Source organism: Elephas maximus, chromosome 1 (genome assembly GCF_024166365.1).
Source record: "Elephas maximus indicus isolate mEleMax1 chromosome 1, mEleMax1 primary haplotype, whole genome shotgun sequence".
NCBI lineage: Eukaryota > Metazoa > Chordata > Mammalia > Proboscidea > Elephantidae > Elephas > Elephas maximus.
Window position 1 is genome coordinate 14,380,658 of NC_064819.1, and position 15,864 is coordinate 14,396,521.

Genomic DNA, 15,864 nt, shown 5'->3' on the forward strand with positions numbered 1-15,864 from the left:
GGTTGTTTTCCTACAACCACAATCCCTGTCTAGAGATCAGCCACCACCATTATCTAGAATTCTTGCCTCCTTTAAGAGGAAAAAAACCAAACCCATTCTGTCAAGTCGATTCCAGGTCAAATAGTCTGTGCTCGATCCTGGTGGCTCAACAGTTAAGCACTCGGTCAGCAGTTCAAACTCAACAGCCACTGTTCGGAAGAAAAGACCTGGCAATCTGCTCCCGTAAAGATTATAGCCTAGGAAACCCTATAGGGTCACATGGGGTCACTGTGAATCAGAACTGACTCAACAGCACACAACTAACCTAAACATTAGCAGTTCGAACCCACCCAGCAACGCCACAGAAGAACGGCCTGGTGCTCTGTTAAAATACAGATTACTATATAACCCGGCAATTCCACTCTTAGGAATGTGTGTGTGTCCAAGAGAAATGAAAACATATGTCCACACAAAAACTTGGACATGAACGTTCACAGCAGTATTCATAATAGCCAATAAGCGGAAACAACGAAAATGTCCACCAACAGATGAGTGAATAAATAAAATGTGATATATCATATAATGGAATATTATTTGACAATAAAAAGCAATGAAGTACTAATACATGCTATAATATTAATAAACCTTGAAAATAGTATGTTAAGTGAAAGAAGCCAGTAAAAAAAAAAAAAAAAAGACCGCCTATTAATGCATGGTTCCATTCATATGAAATGTCCGGAACAGGCAAACTTATAGACGGAAAGTAAATTAGTGGCTACCCAGGGCTGGGTGTTTGGAGGGGGGATGAAGAGTGAAGGGTAACGGGTATAGAGCTCTGTTGGGGAGTAAGGACAATGTCCTAAAATTGACTGTGGTGATGGTTACACAACTCTGTAACAATACCAAAAACCACCAAACTGTACAATTTAAATGAGTGAACTCTATGGTATGTGAATAATATCTCAAAAGCTGTTAAAGAAAATAAATGTATGATTGAAGTACAAAGTCAAGTTATAATAATAAGCAATGCTGCTGCAGGAATTACTTAGTAGTCAAATATTTGGTGAATATACTTAGCTAGATCACACGTCAAATAAGAAAAATTTAAAAAGAGACTGAAAATCAAACGCTTAAGGAAAGACCATCGCTATTTTTAGCTTTTTTTCCCCTTGAAGACCAGCTCGTCACGTGCAAATATGATTTCCCCCCTTCATTTCTGGTCTTTCTCTTTCACCCTGCAGCAATGGGCTGGACTGCTAACGTTCCAAGCCACGCTTCTCCGTTGCGGCAATGTCTTGGTGGGAACCAAGGACTCCATGGTTTGGAGGACAGATGTGAGAGTTCAGAAACCTGATTTTATTCCATTCATTGACGACAATCAGACTCCAGGAAACTAACAGATACTAACCAAACTCACAGGGTCAGTTATAAGTCGGTGTGGCTAGTTTATATGCCAAAACAACAACGTATTCATTTAGAATAGACGCACTAACTTTCTCACAACTGAATGGCTGTGATTTTAGAGGCCCTCACCTTGGGGTACTTTTTTCTGATGTCAAGACCAGAATGCTAAGTAAGTATGACTTTGAACAAAGGGACCTGGAAGGTCTGGGACACTATTTCAGTTCAGCTGAACATAGGTTTATTAATGATCCCTTCCCTACTGTAAATTCCCTTTTCTAGGGGATATAAATGTACGTATTTTCCTTTCAAAAATGCTAAATAAAAATTATCAGATTTTCTTAAAAATAAATTTTAGTATTCAAAGGCAATTATTTACTTTTGTTGTTGTTGTTTTAAAACCTTTATTGAGACATAATCCACATAACACACAAATCATCTATTTAAAGTGTATCATCCAACAATTGTAAGGATGGCACAGGACCGGGCAGTGTTTCGTTCCGTTGTGCCCAGGGTCGCTATGAGTTGGAACCGACTCGATGGCACCTGACAACGACAACAATCCAAACTTTCACTTAAAGCACAAAAAATAAAATGTATACTCCAATGGTTTTTAGTGTACTGGGAGTTGTACGACCATCACAATCGATTTTAGAACCTTTTCCTTACCCCAAAGAGAAACCCCGTACTCATTAACAGTCACGTTCCATTTCCCTCCAACCTCCCCCCCAGCCCCAGACAACCAGTAATCTACTTTCTGTCCCTATAGATTTGCCTATTCCAGACATTTCACACAAATGGAAGTATGTACTATGTGGTCTTTTGTGACGGCTTTTCACTGAACTTACTATTTTCAAGGTTCATCCATGTTGTAGATGTATCAGTACTTCATTTCTTTTTATGACCAAATAGTATTCCACTGTATAGGCATAAACTCCCCCCACCCCCCGCAAAAAAAAATACAGGCATACCACATTTTATTTATCCATTTGTCAGTTGATGGACATTGTGGTTGTTTCTGCTTTTTGCCTTTATGAATAATGCTATGAACATTCAAATACCAGTTTTCGTGTGGACATGTATCTTCATTTCCCTTGAGTATATACCTAGGAGTGGAATTGCTGGGTGAGATGGTAAACTATTTAACCTTTTGAGAACCTGACAGGCTGTGTTCTAAAATGGCTGCACCATTTTTCATTCTCACCAGCAGTGTACAAGGGTTCTGCTTTCTGCAGATCCTCCTTGACGCTTGTTATTGTCTGTCTTTTTTATTACAGTCATCCTAGTAGGTGTAGGTAAGTATTTGCTCAGCATACAGATTGAATAAGCACGATGAAAGGGTACAACCCTGATGCATACCTTTCCTGATTTTAAACATGTGGCCATATCCATTCAATCTGTATGCTAGGCAAATAATCTGAGAAGATGGACTATGTGAAGAACTCGGCATCCAGACTGGAGGAAGACTCATTAACAGCCTGCGTTATACAGATGACACAACCTTGCTTGCTGAAAGTGAAGAGGACTTGAAACACTTACTGGTGAAGATCAAAGACCACAGCCTTCAGTCTGGATTACACCTCAACATAAAGAAAACAAAAATTCTCACAACTAGACCAATAAGCAACATCAGGATAAACACAGAAAAAATTGAAGTTGTCAAGGATTTCACTTTACTTGGATCCACAATCAATGCCCATGGAGGTAGCAGTCATGAAATCAAATGACGTACTGCGTTGGGCAAATCTGTTGCAAAAGACCTCTTTAAAGTGTTAAAAAGCAAAGATGTCACTTTGAGGACTAAGGTGCACCTGACCCAAGCCATAGTATTTCAATCACATCGTATGCATGCGAAAGCCAGAACGAACAAGGAAGACTGAAGAAGAATTGATGCCTCTGAATTGTGCTGCTGGAGAAGAATACTGCGTATACCATAGACTGCCAGAAGAATGAACAAATCTGTCTTTGAAGAAGTACAGCCAGAATGCTCCTTAGAAGTGAGGATGGCGAGACTTCATCTCACTTACTTTGGACATGTTCCCAGAAGGGACCAGACCCTAGAGAAGGACATCATGCTTGGCAAAGTATAGGGTCAGTGAAAAGGAGGATCCTCAATGAGATGGATTAACAGAGTGGCTGCAACAATGGGCTCAAATACAGCAACAACTGTGAGGATGGTGCAGGACCAGGCAGTGTTTCACTCTGTTGTGCACAGGGTCGCTATGAGTCGGAACCAGCTCAGCGGCACCTAACAGCAACAAGAAGGTAGGTGTGAAGTGTTACTCACTGTGGTTTTGATCTGCATTTTCCTAATGGATAACGATGTTCAGCTTTTCACGTGCTTAGTGGCCACCCGTGTGTTGGCGGCCCTCCGTGCGTCGGCGGCCACCCGTGGGTCGGCGGCCCTCCGTGTGTCGGTGGCCATCTGTGTAACTCCTTCAGAGAAACATCTGCTTAGATCTTTGACCCATTTTTTGATTGGGTTGCCTTTTTTATTTTTTTGAATTCCTTATCTATTCTAGACACAAGTCCTTTATCAGAAACACGATTTCGTATATGTTTTCTCCCGTTCCATGGGTTATTTTTTCACTGTCTTGATGGTGCTTTATGAATTTTTAAAAATTTAACAATTTATTTTTCTTTTGCTGCTTGTGCTTTTGGCGTTATAACTAAGAAATCACTGCCTAACCCAACATCATGAAGATTTACGCCTACATTTTTCTTCTAAGAGTTTTATAATTTTAGCTCTCACATTTAGGTCTTTGATTCATTTCGAGTTAACTTTGTGTACGGTCTGAGGAAGGGATCCAACGTCACTCTTTGTATATGAATGTTTAGTTATCCCAGCACCATTTGTTTAAAAGATTATTCTTTTCCTATTGAATTGCCTTGGCCTTCTTCTCCAAAACCAACTGACAGTAAACCTAACAGTTTATTTTGGGACTCTCAATTCCGTTCCACTGATCTAGCCTCGTGGCAACACCATGTTGTCTTGATTACTGCAGCTTTTGAATCGGAAAGTGTGAGTCCTCTAATTTTGTTCTTTTTCAGGATCATTTTGGCTTGTCTGGGTCCCTTGGATTTCTATATGAATTTTAGTTTATCGATTTCTATTAAAAAAAAAAAAAGCCAGCTGGGATTCTGATAGGGATTGTACTGAACCTACTCATCACCTTGGGGGACTGCTATTGTTTTAAGCAGCTAAATTTCAAGGTGGTTTATTGTACAACAGCAAATGATACACCAGCCCTCTTGGGGGAGCATTCATTTAGCTACGGATGAAGACAAAGGAGGGTGACTTCTTTTGTAAAGAATAAATTAGAGTCTGTGGGTTATCTGCCTCTTGACAGCGAATAAGACTTTTCTTATTCTTAGAATAAAGAGTCTTTTGGATTTGTGCTTTTGTCTGGATTTCCAGGCCTTCGATCACTTGGAGACTGCTCCAACGGCTGGCTGCTGTTCGCCCCACCCCTCGCCCAGGGCCGGACTGACTCTGCTGCACAGGGATGCTCAAACAGCAACCACCTGTCCCAAGGTTTCCTTCCTTCTCCAGTCTTGGGTATCTTGTGCTTATAGTAGGGATTTGCTGAGGAAAATGAGCACTCGGCTGCCCTTGCCCCATCCTCCATCCCAACCGAAGGAGGCTCAGAGCCAAGTCTGAGGATCTTATGAACAATAAGAAGACAGGAGGCTTTAGCTAAGATAAGAGTAAAACCACTGCTGGAGTTCAGAGTGAATAGAAGAGCTAAAAATGTCTACAGCTTCCAGGGAGGTTTGACTCTTCTCATTGATGATGCCTCTCATGTTTTCCCAAATTGTTTTATCTTTAAGTATTTAGCGAGGGCATTTCTGAACGAGAAAAATCTACCTTGCTGTTAAGTCGACTGCGACTCAAAGGACCCTACAGGACAGAGTAGAACTGCCCTATAGGGTTTCCAGGGAGCAGCCAGTGGATCCGAACTGCAAACTTTTTAGTTAGCAGCCAAGCTCTTAACCACTGCGTCACCAGGGCTCCTCAAGATGTATGGTCCTCTTTTTTCTATTTTAGAAGAGGGAGAGCTATCTCAGGCTCCATTGTTGAGAGGTCAGGCTAGGTTCAAGGCAAGGGCCTGAGAGGAGAACCTTGCGAAGGCAGTGTGCCTGAGACCCTCCCACTATCTTTGCCCTTTGAAGACTCCAGTTCATAGTTCTGCCCCTTTCTCAGCAAGCCCCCAGGCAGGATGGGAAACAAATTCAAAGCAGCAGAGGAGTTGAGTTCCTGGGGTTCACTCTAGGCCTGGGCCACAGCCAGGCCAAGTACCTGCTTTATTCAAACAAGAAAAGCCTGAGCAGAGCTCAGCCCCACTACACAGGCAACAAAGAGCAAGGCAGGAATCTAGAAAAATAATGCATGGTTCAAGACACTCAGGAAAAACCATGCTAAATCGGTGTAGGGCAAAGACTGGCCAGAGTGAGAGAATGGAAGAGGTGACAGAAGAGAAAGAAGTCCCTTGCCAGCTTGAGCCACACTGGGGTCTAGCAGAAGTAGGTGAGACATTCATGGGCCATAAATGCCAGGCTTGGTTAAAGGTGTCCATGACAGCAGGCTCCAAGAGCCCTTTCTCAGTTGCCACTAAGTTCTGCCCCAGCTGCTCCAGGCTGGACATGCCCAGGACGACCACGCTCCTGAGGCAGTCTGGAGCTGGGAGTGGCAGCACATCCACCACAGGGTGGCTGAGGTCGTGATGGAGGCACTGGAGCTGTAAGTAGCCTGTTGGGCCTTCTCCACCGGGACAGTGGCCTTGAAGTGGTGCTCCTTCCGGAAGATTCCTGTAGGCCTCAGCCCAGCTGCTCCCAAACAAGTGGCCCACGGGCTGCTTCCTGTTCTTGTCTTTGTACTTGCCGGTCAGCAGGCCCCCTGTGCAGTCCCTGTCGCACACCCCGAGCCTCACGCTGCACAGGATGCTCTCAGACTGGCTGTTGCAGGACATGAAGGCGATGTCCAGCTTGGTGTGGCCGCGCTCCAGAAAGGCGCGCCTGACCGCGGCGCCAGCGGACACGTGCACACAGCGCCCCATCTCCTTGGTGCCCAGCACGGGGGGTGGCTGGACCACAGGCCGGGGCTCGGGTGGCTGGGAGCGACGTGCACGGTGGACGGTGCCCAAGTCACAGAGCAGACGTAGCACTCGGCGCCAACTATTTACTCTTTGGGTGTAGTTCACACCAGTCTTTTCCTTTAAGGACATTCTTAAGCACAATTCACCTTCTATTGTTTATACTTTGTTTTCTGCTTTTTCTCATTTAACATTTTAAGAAGCTTTCTATTTTCTATCTTACATTCTTCAAAACATTTTAACTTGAGTCATAATACTCCTTTGAGTGGAATGTATCATATTTGTTTAGCTGTTCTTCTATGGGACATTTAAATTGTTCCCACTTTCTTGATACTATAAATGAAGTATTATAAAGAAAACTTCAATTATTCAATTTTTTAAAAGGATTATATCTTTGGGAGGGCTCCCAGAAGTATACCTAATAGGTCAAATGATACTTTTTTTTTTTTTTAAATGATATGAATGTTTTTAAGGCTCTTAGAATATATTGCCAAGTTGTTACCAAAAAGTTTGTTACCATTGAAAGCAGGAACACCAACAGAGACATGTACGCCAGCGTTCACTACAGCACTATTCACAACAGCCAAAAGGTGAAAACACCCTACATGTCCATCGACAAGATGAACGGATAACCAATGGAATATTACTCAGCCATGAAGAGAAATAAAGTTTGGCTACATGCTACAGCATGGAGGAACCTTAAAAACATTGTGCTGAGTGAAGTCAGTCAGTCACAAAAGGATAAATATTGTATGATCCCACTTGTATAAAGTATAAGTGGGATCATACAATACTGATATTTCTATACACTTATATAAAATATAAGTGCAAGTGTATAGAGACCAAAGTTTACTAGTGGTTACCAGAGGCAGGGGGCCTCGATGCTTAGAGGACACTGGGGTTCTGTTAACGGTGATGGAAAAATTTAGGAATGGATAGGGGTGATGGTTAAACAATATGATGAACTAAACTGTACATGTGAAAGCTGCTGAATGGCAAACGTTTTGTTACATATATATTTACCACACACACAAAAAGAAGTGAACAGCTATGAAAATAGCAAACAAAATAGCACTGAGTCTTTAAAAAAAAAAAAAAAGTTTTTTATCAGTTTCCAATCCCACCAACAATACACAGGAGTGCCTGCTTTAGCACACCCTTGGGCAGGAATTCAGGTTTATAATCGAGTGAATAAGAAGCTGATCTGTGTTTTCTAACTGGATGACGGTGCAGAGATGCGCCTGGCCCTGCCTTCAGGGGTTCCTGCAGTCCCTGTCCAGGAGAACCGCCTCGGTTAAGCACCTTAATCTCCCTCAAATGATGTCATTCACACCAACTGCTCACTTGGCTGCTATAGCATATGCGTCTACCTCAACCAGTCACGCAGCAAACAGTGGTTCAGGTGCTCACCTGACAGAACAATTCAAAATGCCTGCTCTTACTGGACCTGTCAAAGGGCCAGTGGGAAGAAGGGACCCTTATGTAAGAAAGACCACCTGAAGCCCACTAGTCCTTTCCCAAAAGCCCCAATCTACCCTTGAATTCAATCCTACACGGACAACAAAGGCCACACAGGTGGACCATATTATCTTAGCTCTGAGCCGAAGTGGCATCACTGGGTTGGGTTTTGCTGTTCTTATCAGGCAGATGGAAACCCTGGTGGCGTAGTGGTTAAGTGCTATGACTGCTAACCAAAGGGTCGGCAGTTCAAATCCACCAGGCGCTCCTTGGAAACTCTATGGGGGCAGTTCTACTCTGCCCTATAGGGTCGCTGTGAGTCGGAATCAACTCCACAGCACTGGGTTTGGTATCACTCCACGCCCTTTTATATAAAGCCCCAGGTGGGAAATCTCTTCTAGAACTTAATGTTAAGAAATGTTTGCTCCTTTTCAATAATAAGAATTATATAACTCAGTTTCCCTTTTCAAGCTGGTAGCCAGAAAGCTTTAAGCCAGATCTGCAGTGCAATGTACATTATCAGATTTGTGTATGTTGCTGTTGTTGCATGCTGTTGAGCCGATTCTGACTCATAGCGACTCTATACATTGTGTATACAAACCCAGTGCCGTCGTATACACTACCACGAACCCTTGTGGAATGAGGAGGATCAAGAGACATGCCAGGCCAGATCCTCTTACTTCTCTGGTCTGTGTGCAGTCAGTCCCACTGGGTTTGCATTTGTTAAGCCATTATCCCCATGTGAACACAATGGTATAACATGTTAAAACTATCCAGCACACAGATTTGTTGTTATTGTTGATTAAATTAGTTGTTTTCAGATGAAGAGTGCAATTTTATTAGTAAGCTATCACTAAGTCAAAATTTACTCAAAAAAGATTTACTAGGCATCTATTATCCATTAGTTTATCCAAAAGATACTTATGGAGTTCACGCTCTGTGCCCAGTACAATTTTATATGCTGGGGATACAACAGGGAGCAAGACAATGTCCCTGCCCTCATGAGCTTACACTCTTAAAACTGACTTGTTTGGGGATAGCATCTATTTCTAGGACTTTTTCCTAAAGGTGACAAGAGGCTACTCAACATTTGTAAACAGGAGAATGGCATGATCAGATCTTGACTTCAGAAGGATATCTCTGTCCGCAGTACAAATTTTTGCCAAGGCAAAGTTATAACTTGAGAAGTAACTGTAAGAATTTATGTTAAAAGGGCAGTGAATTTTTGAAGCGAAAAACTGGCACATATAAGAGGCATATAAATGTGTGTGTGCGTGTGTGTGTGTGTGTATGTGAAGCAAAAGCTGTACAAAGGGTATGTGGCAGTCACTTGCTTCTCCAGAACTAGGATGCTTTGAGGACTCCCAACACCACTGATTCCTACAAAGCTGGGCAGCACTGGAACTCACAGTGACCCTCTAGGGCAGAGCAGAACTGCTCCATAAGGTTTCCAAGGAGTGGCTGATGGATTTGAACTGCTGACCTCTGGTTAGCAGCTGAGCTCTTAACCACTGCACCACCAGAGCTCCAATACATGGGTAGTGGAGACCAAAGCAAGGCAGGAGACACAAAGTTGGTGCCAGGAATTACACAAAGAAAAGTCTCCCTCCTCATTCCATCCTACTACTTCCCAAGCTCCTTTACCACAGGCAGCCAACTAATAATTCCTTGTCTATCATTCTAGAGGTATATATTTAGGCATATAAAAGCAAATGTGTGTGTGAATATATAAAGTATATTTATATACATTCTTTCTCCAAGTTTTACACAATGGCAGCATTTTATAATGCTGTTCTATACCCTGCTGCTTCCCTTTAAAAAATATTCTGAAGGTCTTTCTTCCTAAGTATACTACTTTAATTATTGAGGCTTTATAATGTCTCAATATCTAGGTACTCTCCCAAGCCCCACCCCCGTGCCCTCAGGGTATAGAAAATAGTGCAAAAACAGGAAAAGCCCAATTCTTAAACTGCAGCTCAGAAAGGAAACTATCAAATCATCAATATTGTGGATACAAAGTCAGGAAGAATTCAGTCACACTAACATCAGAGCAATGGAATGGCTGGACAGGGCTCCTCACAGTTTAGCAAGACGAAAAGGCACAGCAGCCAAACAAGCGTAACACAAAAATAAAGAAGAGATTAAACATAAAGGATACATTGTAGCTAGGGGGGGAAGTCAAAGATTAATCCAACTGAAAGGAAGGCAATAATTATGGAAGACAAAGACAAGGCAACATAAGGATAACTGCCCAAAGTAAAACCTGTTGCCGTCAGGTTGCTCCCAACTCATAGCAACCCACAGAACTGGGCAGAACTGCCCCACAGGGTTTCCAAGGCTGTGATCTTCACGGGAGCAGACTGCTCCATCTGTCTCCTGCAGAGAGGCTGGTGGGCTCCAACCACCAACCTTTTGGTCATCTGCTGAGCACTTTAACCACTGGGACACCAGGGCTCCTTTCCCCAAAGTAAAGAACCCAATATATGGAACAGAAAAAGCAGTCACAGGCATAATCCAAGAAATGAAAGAACTAAATCTCCACACTGAGAGAATACATGTGTTTCAGGAAACAACACCTGATAATGAATGACTAAAACTGAGAAATCTCTTAGTTATAAAAATAATACTTCAGGGATCCAGACATAAAAAGCAAATTACCTACAAAGTGGAAAGAAAATCAGAATGACTTCCGACTTTTCCACAGCAACGACCACTGTCAGAAGACAGTGAAGCAAGACTACAAAGGTCTGAAGGAAAGAATGTTCAAGGATACTATAACTCGCCAAGGGGTCATTCTAATGAAACGGTAAAAGGTAGACATCACTAAAAGTGTGAAAGAATAGCATATAATACCTATGTGACCTGAGGAACACTACGTGCTGTCAAAAATCCAGCCGAAAAAGAGATAAATCAAAATAAAGACCTCAGGAATGGAAAAGCCATGGTAAAAGGGCTCACAGCAGGCACTGAATCCATTCAAATATGACACTAAGACTAAACAATTATGGCAATTACGGTTATAGAACATAATGTACATGTTTATTAAACAGGAGTCAGGGAAGAAGAGATGGAAGGAAGCGTGCTCTTTTACAGGATGAAGAAACCAAAAAAACTCAAACCTGTTGCTATCAAGTCAATTGCAACTCATAGCAACCCTAGGAAGAAATATTGCCTAAAACTGAAATAGAAACATAATTCCATTCTGTATTTTTTTCACATCTTTTTCTTAAACTTAGAGGGACCTTTTAATAAATAATATATTCCTTGTGGTGAAAAAAAGTTTTATAATTTTTAAATTTATTTTTAATAAATTCAATGCTTTTAATTAAAAAATAGCATTATAATATGAGCTATCTGTCTCTATTCTTCCACCCATGTACCTTTTCTTCCTTGTATTAATATCTACATGAAGAGAATGCTCTCTGGAATGATGTTTACCTAAAATTAGTAAAGTTTAATTCTATTGGTAAGATTTGGAGTGATTTTTCAACTTTACTCTTCATACTTTTCCACATTACTTGAGCTCCTCATAAAGAACGTGAATTAAAATTTCCAAATTAATTAAATCATTATTCTTAAAAAGAGAGTAAATATTCAGCACCAGCAAAAAAAGAATTCTGAAACTGAACCAGTTCCAATCTTTAGGGAGTTTTCCTAAATACCTTCCTTAAGAGCACCAGTTAATCTCAGGGAAAGAAAATATTTCTAGCCAAAACAAAGAGAAGCGTGGGCAGGAGAGAGGGCAGAGTCTAATACCATAGGACTCAAAGAAGAAAATGGCTGGCTTTTTTAAAGACAAGGACTGGCAGAAAAACACTTTCTTTTCTTTTTTTCTCTCCAGAAAGCACGGCAATTTTCACTATATTTCACATGATGACACTTAAGTTATTGAGCTCTGACCAAAAAAAAAAAAGTATATCTAAGACTGAAATCAATAGCAAAATTATGGTATTTATATGATACGCTCTGTAAATACGGACTTTTTTGAGGTTGGCATTTCTAAAATATGCACTAACCTCTATGAGGGCCTTCAGTGTTCTTTGTGCTGAAGGACAATGTTAACTAAGTGCATTCATGCTCATTTTTATGAAATTGAAATGGATATAAAGAGAGAAATACAAGAAATCAAGGATAAGGATTCTTCATTTGTCTAGCAGTGGGAAGAAATGTGCAGTTAGAATTCAATCTTATCCCTTTAAGTGACAAAATCAAGGTGCTCCTCAAACTGACGCCTGTATGCCCCAAAGACGTGCGGCAGGGTCCAATCTAGCGATACCCTAGTAGTAGTAAACGTACTCAACTGTACTCAGCCCCCCAAAAATAAAAAGAACTCAGCGTGGGCAACTCTACCCAGCATTTCACCACACAAACGTGTGCACCAAATTAGTGGTGGTCTCAAGTCCCCTGGCCCCTCACCAGGCCAACTGTAATTCTCCTGTCCAAACATCATACAGTTTTCATACAACACGGTTCCTAACACAATCCAGCCATTTCACCTGATGTTCAAATGAAAAAAGAATGGACTGTTGCCAACACTGAAGGAAACAGTGGCTGTGCTGGGTTTACTGAGAAAAGGTAGAGTTGGTACGAAATCACGTCATATGAGCAATTTAAGGTGTCTGTCATGGAAATTTTTCAACTAAATGCTATTACATGCTGGCTTCCGAATTTACCCTACATGAACAATTCTGCTGTAGGAGATAAAGTGACAGGACATACATAGAGTATTGATTTTCGTGAAATAATGATTGTTTCCTGAAGTTCTGGGCAAAGTCAATTTTAATACTAAAATACACCTATATTATGGAGAAGATAAAACACAGGAGACTTCAAAGCCGTTTCATGCTTATGGCAGGCTCTTTCACCTTTACTCTTAAACCCCCTGGGGTGAAACTACTCACTTCACTGCTGTTATGGAAACTTAGAGGAGAAAAGCTGGAAAAGCACTAAATATACAATAAAAATGTAAGGTAGAAAGTTGGGCTTAAGGAAAATAAAGATAAGAAATGGATGTGCAAAGCACCTGTGCACCTGCTTGGGGTGGACCGCAAACTTGGCTTTAAGCTTCTTTACATCCCTTGTAATGAGAGAAAAACAATCCAGTTGTGCAATTCACTTATCCATGAAAGAAAAATAAGCAAGTGCTCAGTTTTTGAGTCATGTGTTCCTAACTAATAAATTTCACTGATGTCCTTTCTAGTCCACTGGATGGTGTTTCCACAGTTCCGTCCTTCCTTCCTTTCTTTTTTTACTGTTTCCTTCCTGCCTCTGACAGCCTGCTGTCGAAGTGTCCACCACTAGTAGCTTACTCTTCACTCACCTGAGGCTCTTGTATGTAAAAAACAAAAAACCCCACTGCCATCAAGTCGATTCCGGCTCATAGCGACCCTATAGGACCGAGTAGAGCTGCCCCATAGAGTTTCCAAGGAGCGCCCGGTGGATTCGAACTGCCAACCTTTTGGTTAGCAGCCTTAATACTTAACCACTACACCATCGGGGTTTCCTGTATGTAAAAAGTAACAATAAACTCGCTTCAAGAGAGGGCCCGGAGGCCTCCGAAGGCCATAAGCTTTTTTTGACTTTATCAAATATTCAGAGGCTTTTCAGTTATTTGTTTACTTTTGGGGTCTCACTCTTTAAGAGTGATGTTATAGTAAGCCTTATCTCTGAACGAGAGTGAAATAGGGACATGAAATAAATGCCACATTTCCAAGCTTTCCGCAGATAACACAAAAGGGTGACACTTTTTGAAAAAGATAAAAACATAAAAACATTCCAAGCCATTCCCTCAGAGGACTCAATGAGTCAATCAGAAGTCACGGAAACTTACTCAAACCCCTATGTTACAGGTAGCATTTCAATACCAAATTACCATCAATTATTTGCATTATTAACTAGAACCCTTAAGTGTTTCAGACCAGACTGTTGATTAGTCTTGAAACATGGATGGATTACATATGCTTCACCAGCAAAACTGTATCATACACTTTTCTCTAAAAACAAAGGGCTTTATTTAGTAAAACTGTCAGGACCAAATAAGATGGGTAACTATTGTATTTATGGTCTCTCGGTCTCTTTTTGCTAACTTATGTTAACTATCCTGTAAGTACGAGGGTAAAGCCATTTTACCAGTGTCTCTGTTTTAAAACCTTATGAAATTTTGCCTCAACATATGTCTGGAAATTTTTTTATGTAAAGCTTTTTCAAAAGGCTGAATCCAATCCTATGGCCAATTACTTGAAATAATGCAATATCTAACTAGAAGGTTGAGAGAGTAATATTACTCCCTTTCGATTTTGGGGAAAAAAATCATAGAATTTCATGTGAACAAAACAAGAAATACACTTCTATTGGCAATGCCCATTCAGAGTTTTACCAAAGCGTGTGGGAGGGGAAGGAAGACTGAAGAAAATAAGTTTAACCTTATGAAGAGTCACTTTAATAGGAGGTTGTGAAAGAAGACATCCATGAAAAGAACTCTCTATTTAAGAGAGCAAGAACTGCAAGGGTTATTTAAATATAGTAATTTCTAGCTGAGAATATCTTGGCTGTCAGAGCTGGAAAGGATCTAAGAGTTCACGTTCAACCCAGTCACTTGATAGATGAGGAAAGCGAGGTCTAGAGAGGTGAAGGAACTCGCCAAACTTACGCAGCTGAATAACAAATTAATATTTATGTTTAAAATTTGGTGGTTCTTCTCTAAGGAGGTTAGTTATTGGTCCCTATGTAAGTGAAATATTAAAAATATTGTTAAATACAAGATGAGCTGAGAGTAGCTTATAATACCAGAAAGCAAGGAAGCTGTCAAGGACCACTGCAGTCCTGTGAAAAAGGGCTCTGGGGACAATTTGAAGATGCTCCCATGGGCCAATCTGAGTATCAGAGAGTAACTGCAATGGACCAAATCACACTGAGCTTGTAAAAATCCATGAGTTCACGATGATAAAATAAAAACCAAAACCAAAACCTTCATTGATCTGACTCGGAGGACTCTGGGAAACCAACACATTGTCCTGAAAACTGGTAAACAAAGAGAAGGATTAAGATTTTAAAAAAGACAACTGCTATATCACAAGAAACTGGCGAAAGCAGTTACCTCTGGGGAAAGGAACTAGATGGCGGAAAAATCACGGGAAGAGAGGCTTATATTTCACTATATACTCTTCTTTCATATCTTTTGAATTTTGTATCATGCAAATGAATTACCTATTCAAAAAATAAACTCATTTAAATACTGCTATGAAGACGATGTAACAACACGGAAAAATGATTAAAGAAAAAAAACAGAATTCAAATGACAGCCACTCTGATGATAATGATGTTAAAAACTGTACATATATACAGACCAAGCCGGGAGGAAAGAGGAAAATAAAAGTTGACTAGAAATGCAGAATTTAGGGACATTCTTTCTTTTTCATTAAAATGAATTCCACTGTTTATTTATAATGCTATTTATCCAATAAATAATGTTAAAATGGCATTTAAATGGAAAACATAGTACTTTCACTATTACCCTTATCCATAGGAAAGCCTAGCTATTTGAATGAACCATGAGCCCATAATCAAGGCACCAACAAGGAACTGGGAGTGTAAAAATGACGTGTAGATGGCATCTGACCGCCTCTAACTTCACGAGGCGAAGAGAGAATCACCATCAGCCCAAGATCGATTCCTATGAAGTGGAGGTCAGACATACCTCCTTCTATCTTTTTTTTTTTTTTTGGTACGAATTCTGACACCTGCCATCCCTCCCAGGGCACTCTCTACTTCTCTGCTGAGTTTGATAATTCATTACATAATGTGGCCACACAGAACTCACAAAAAATACTCACAATTGAGTTTATTAGTGAAATAATACAATTCAGGATCAGAGATGACACAGGGTACAACTCTTTGATCAAGACAGCCTCTTCTCAGCTGTGCCTCTCTCTGG

The 15,864-nt window shown here is 40.9% G+C and overlaps 2 protein-coding genes across 2 annotated transcripts in view; both read right to left on the reverse strand.

The window, feature by feature from the left end:
- HACD2 (3-hydroxyacyl-CoA dehydratase 2) overlaps positions 1–15,864 on the reverse strand; it is a 106,999-nt gene that overhangs the window by 47,485 nt on the left and 43,650 nt on the right. The gene's annotated exons all lie outside the window — the stretch shown is intronic.
- Positions 2,401–6,720, reverse strand: LOC126072762 (aflatoxin B1 aldehyde reductase member 2-like). The gene has a single exon (XM_049878399.1). The coding sequence runs from the start codon at positions 6,603–6,605 to the stop codon at positions 5,646–5,648; it is 960 nt and encodes a 319-aa protein (XP_049734356.1). The 5' UTR covers positions 6,606–6,720; the 3' UTR covers positions 2,401–5,645.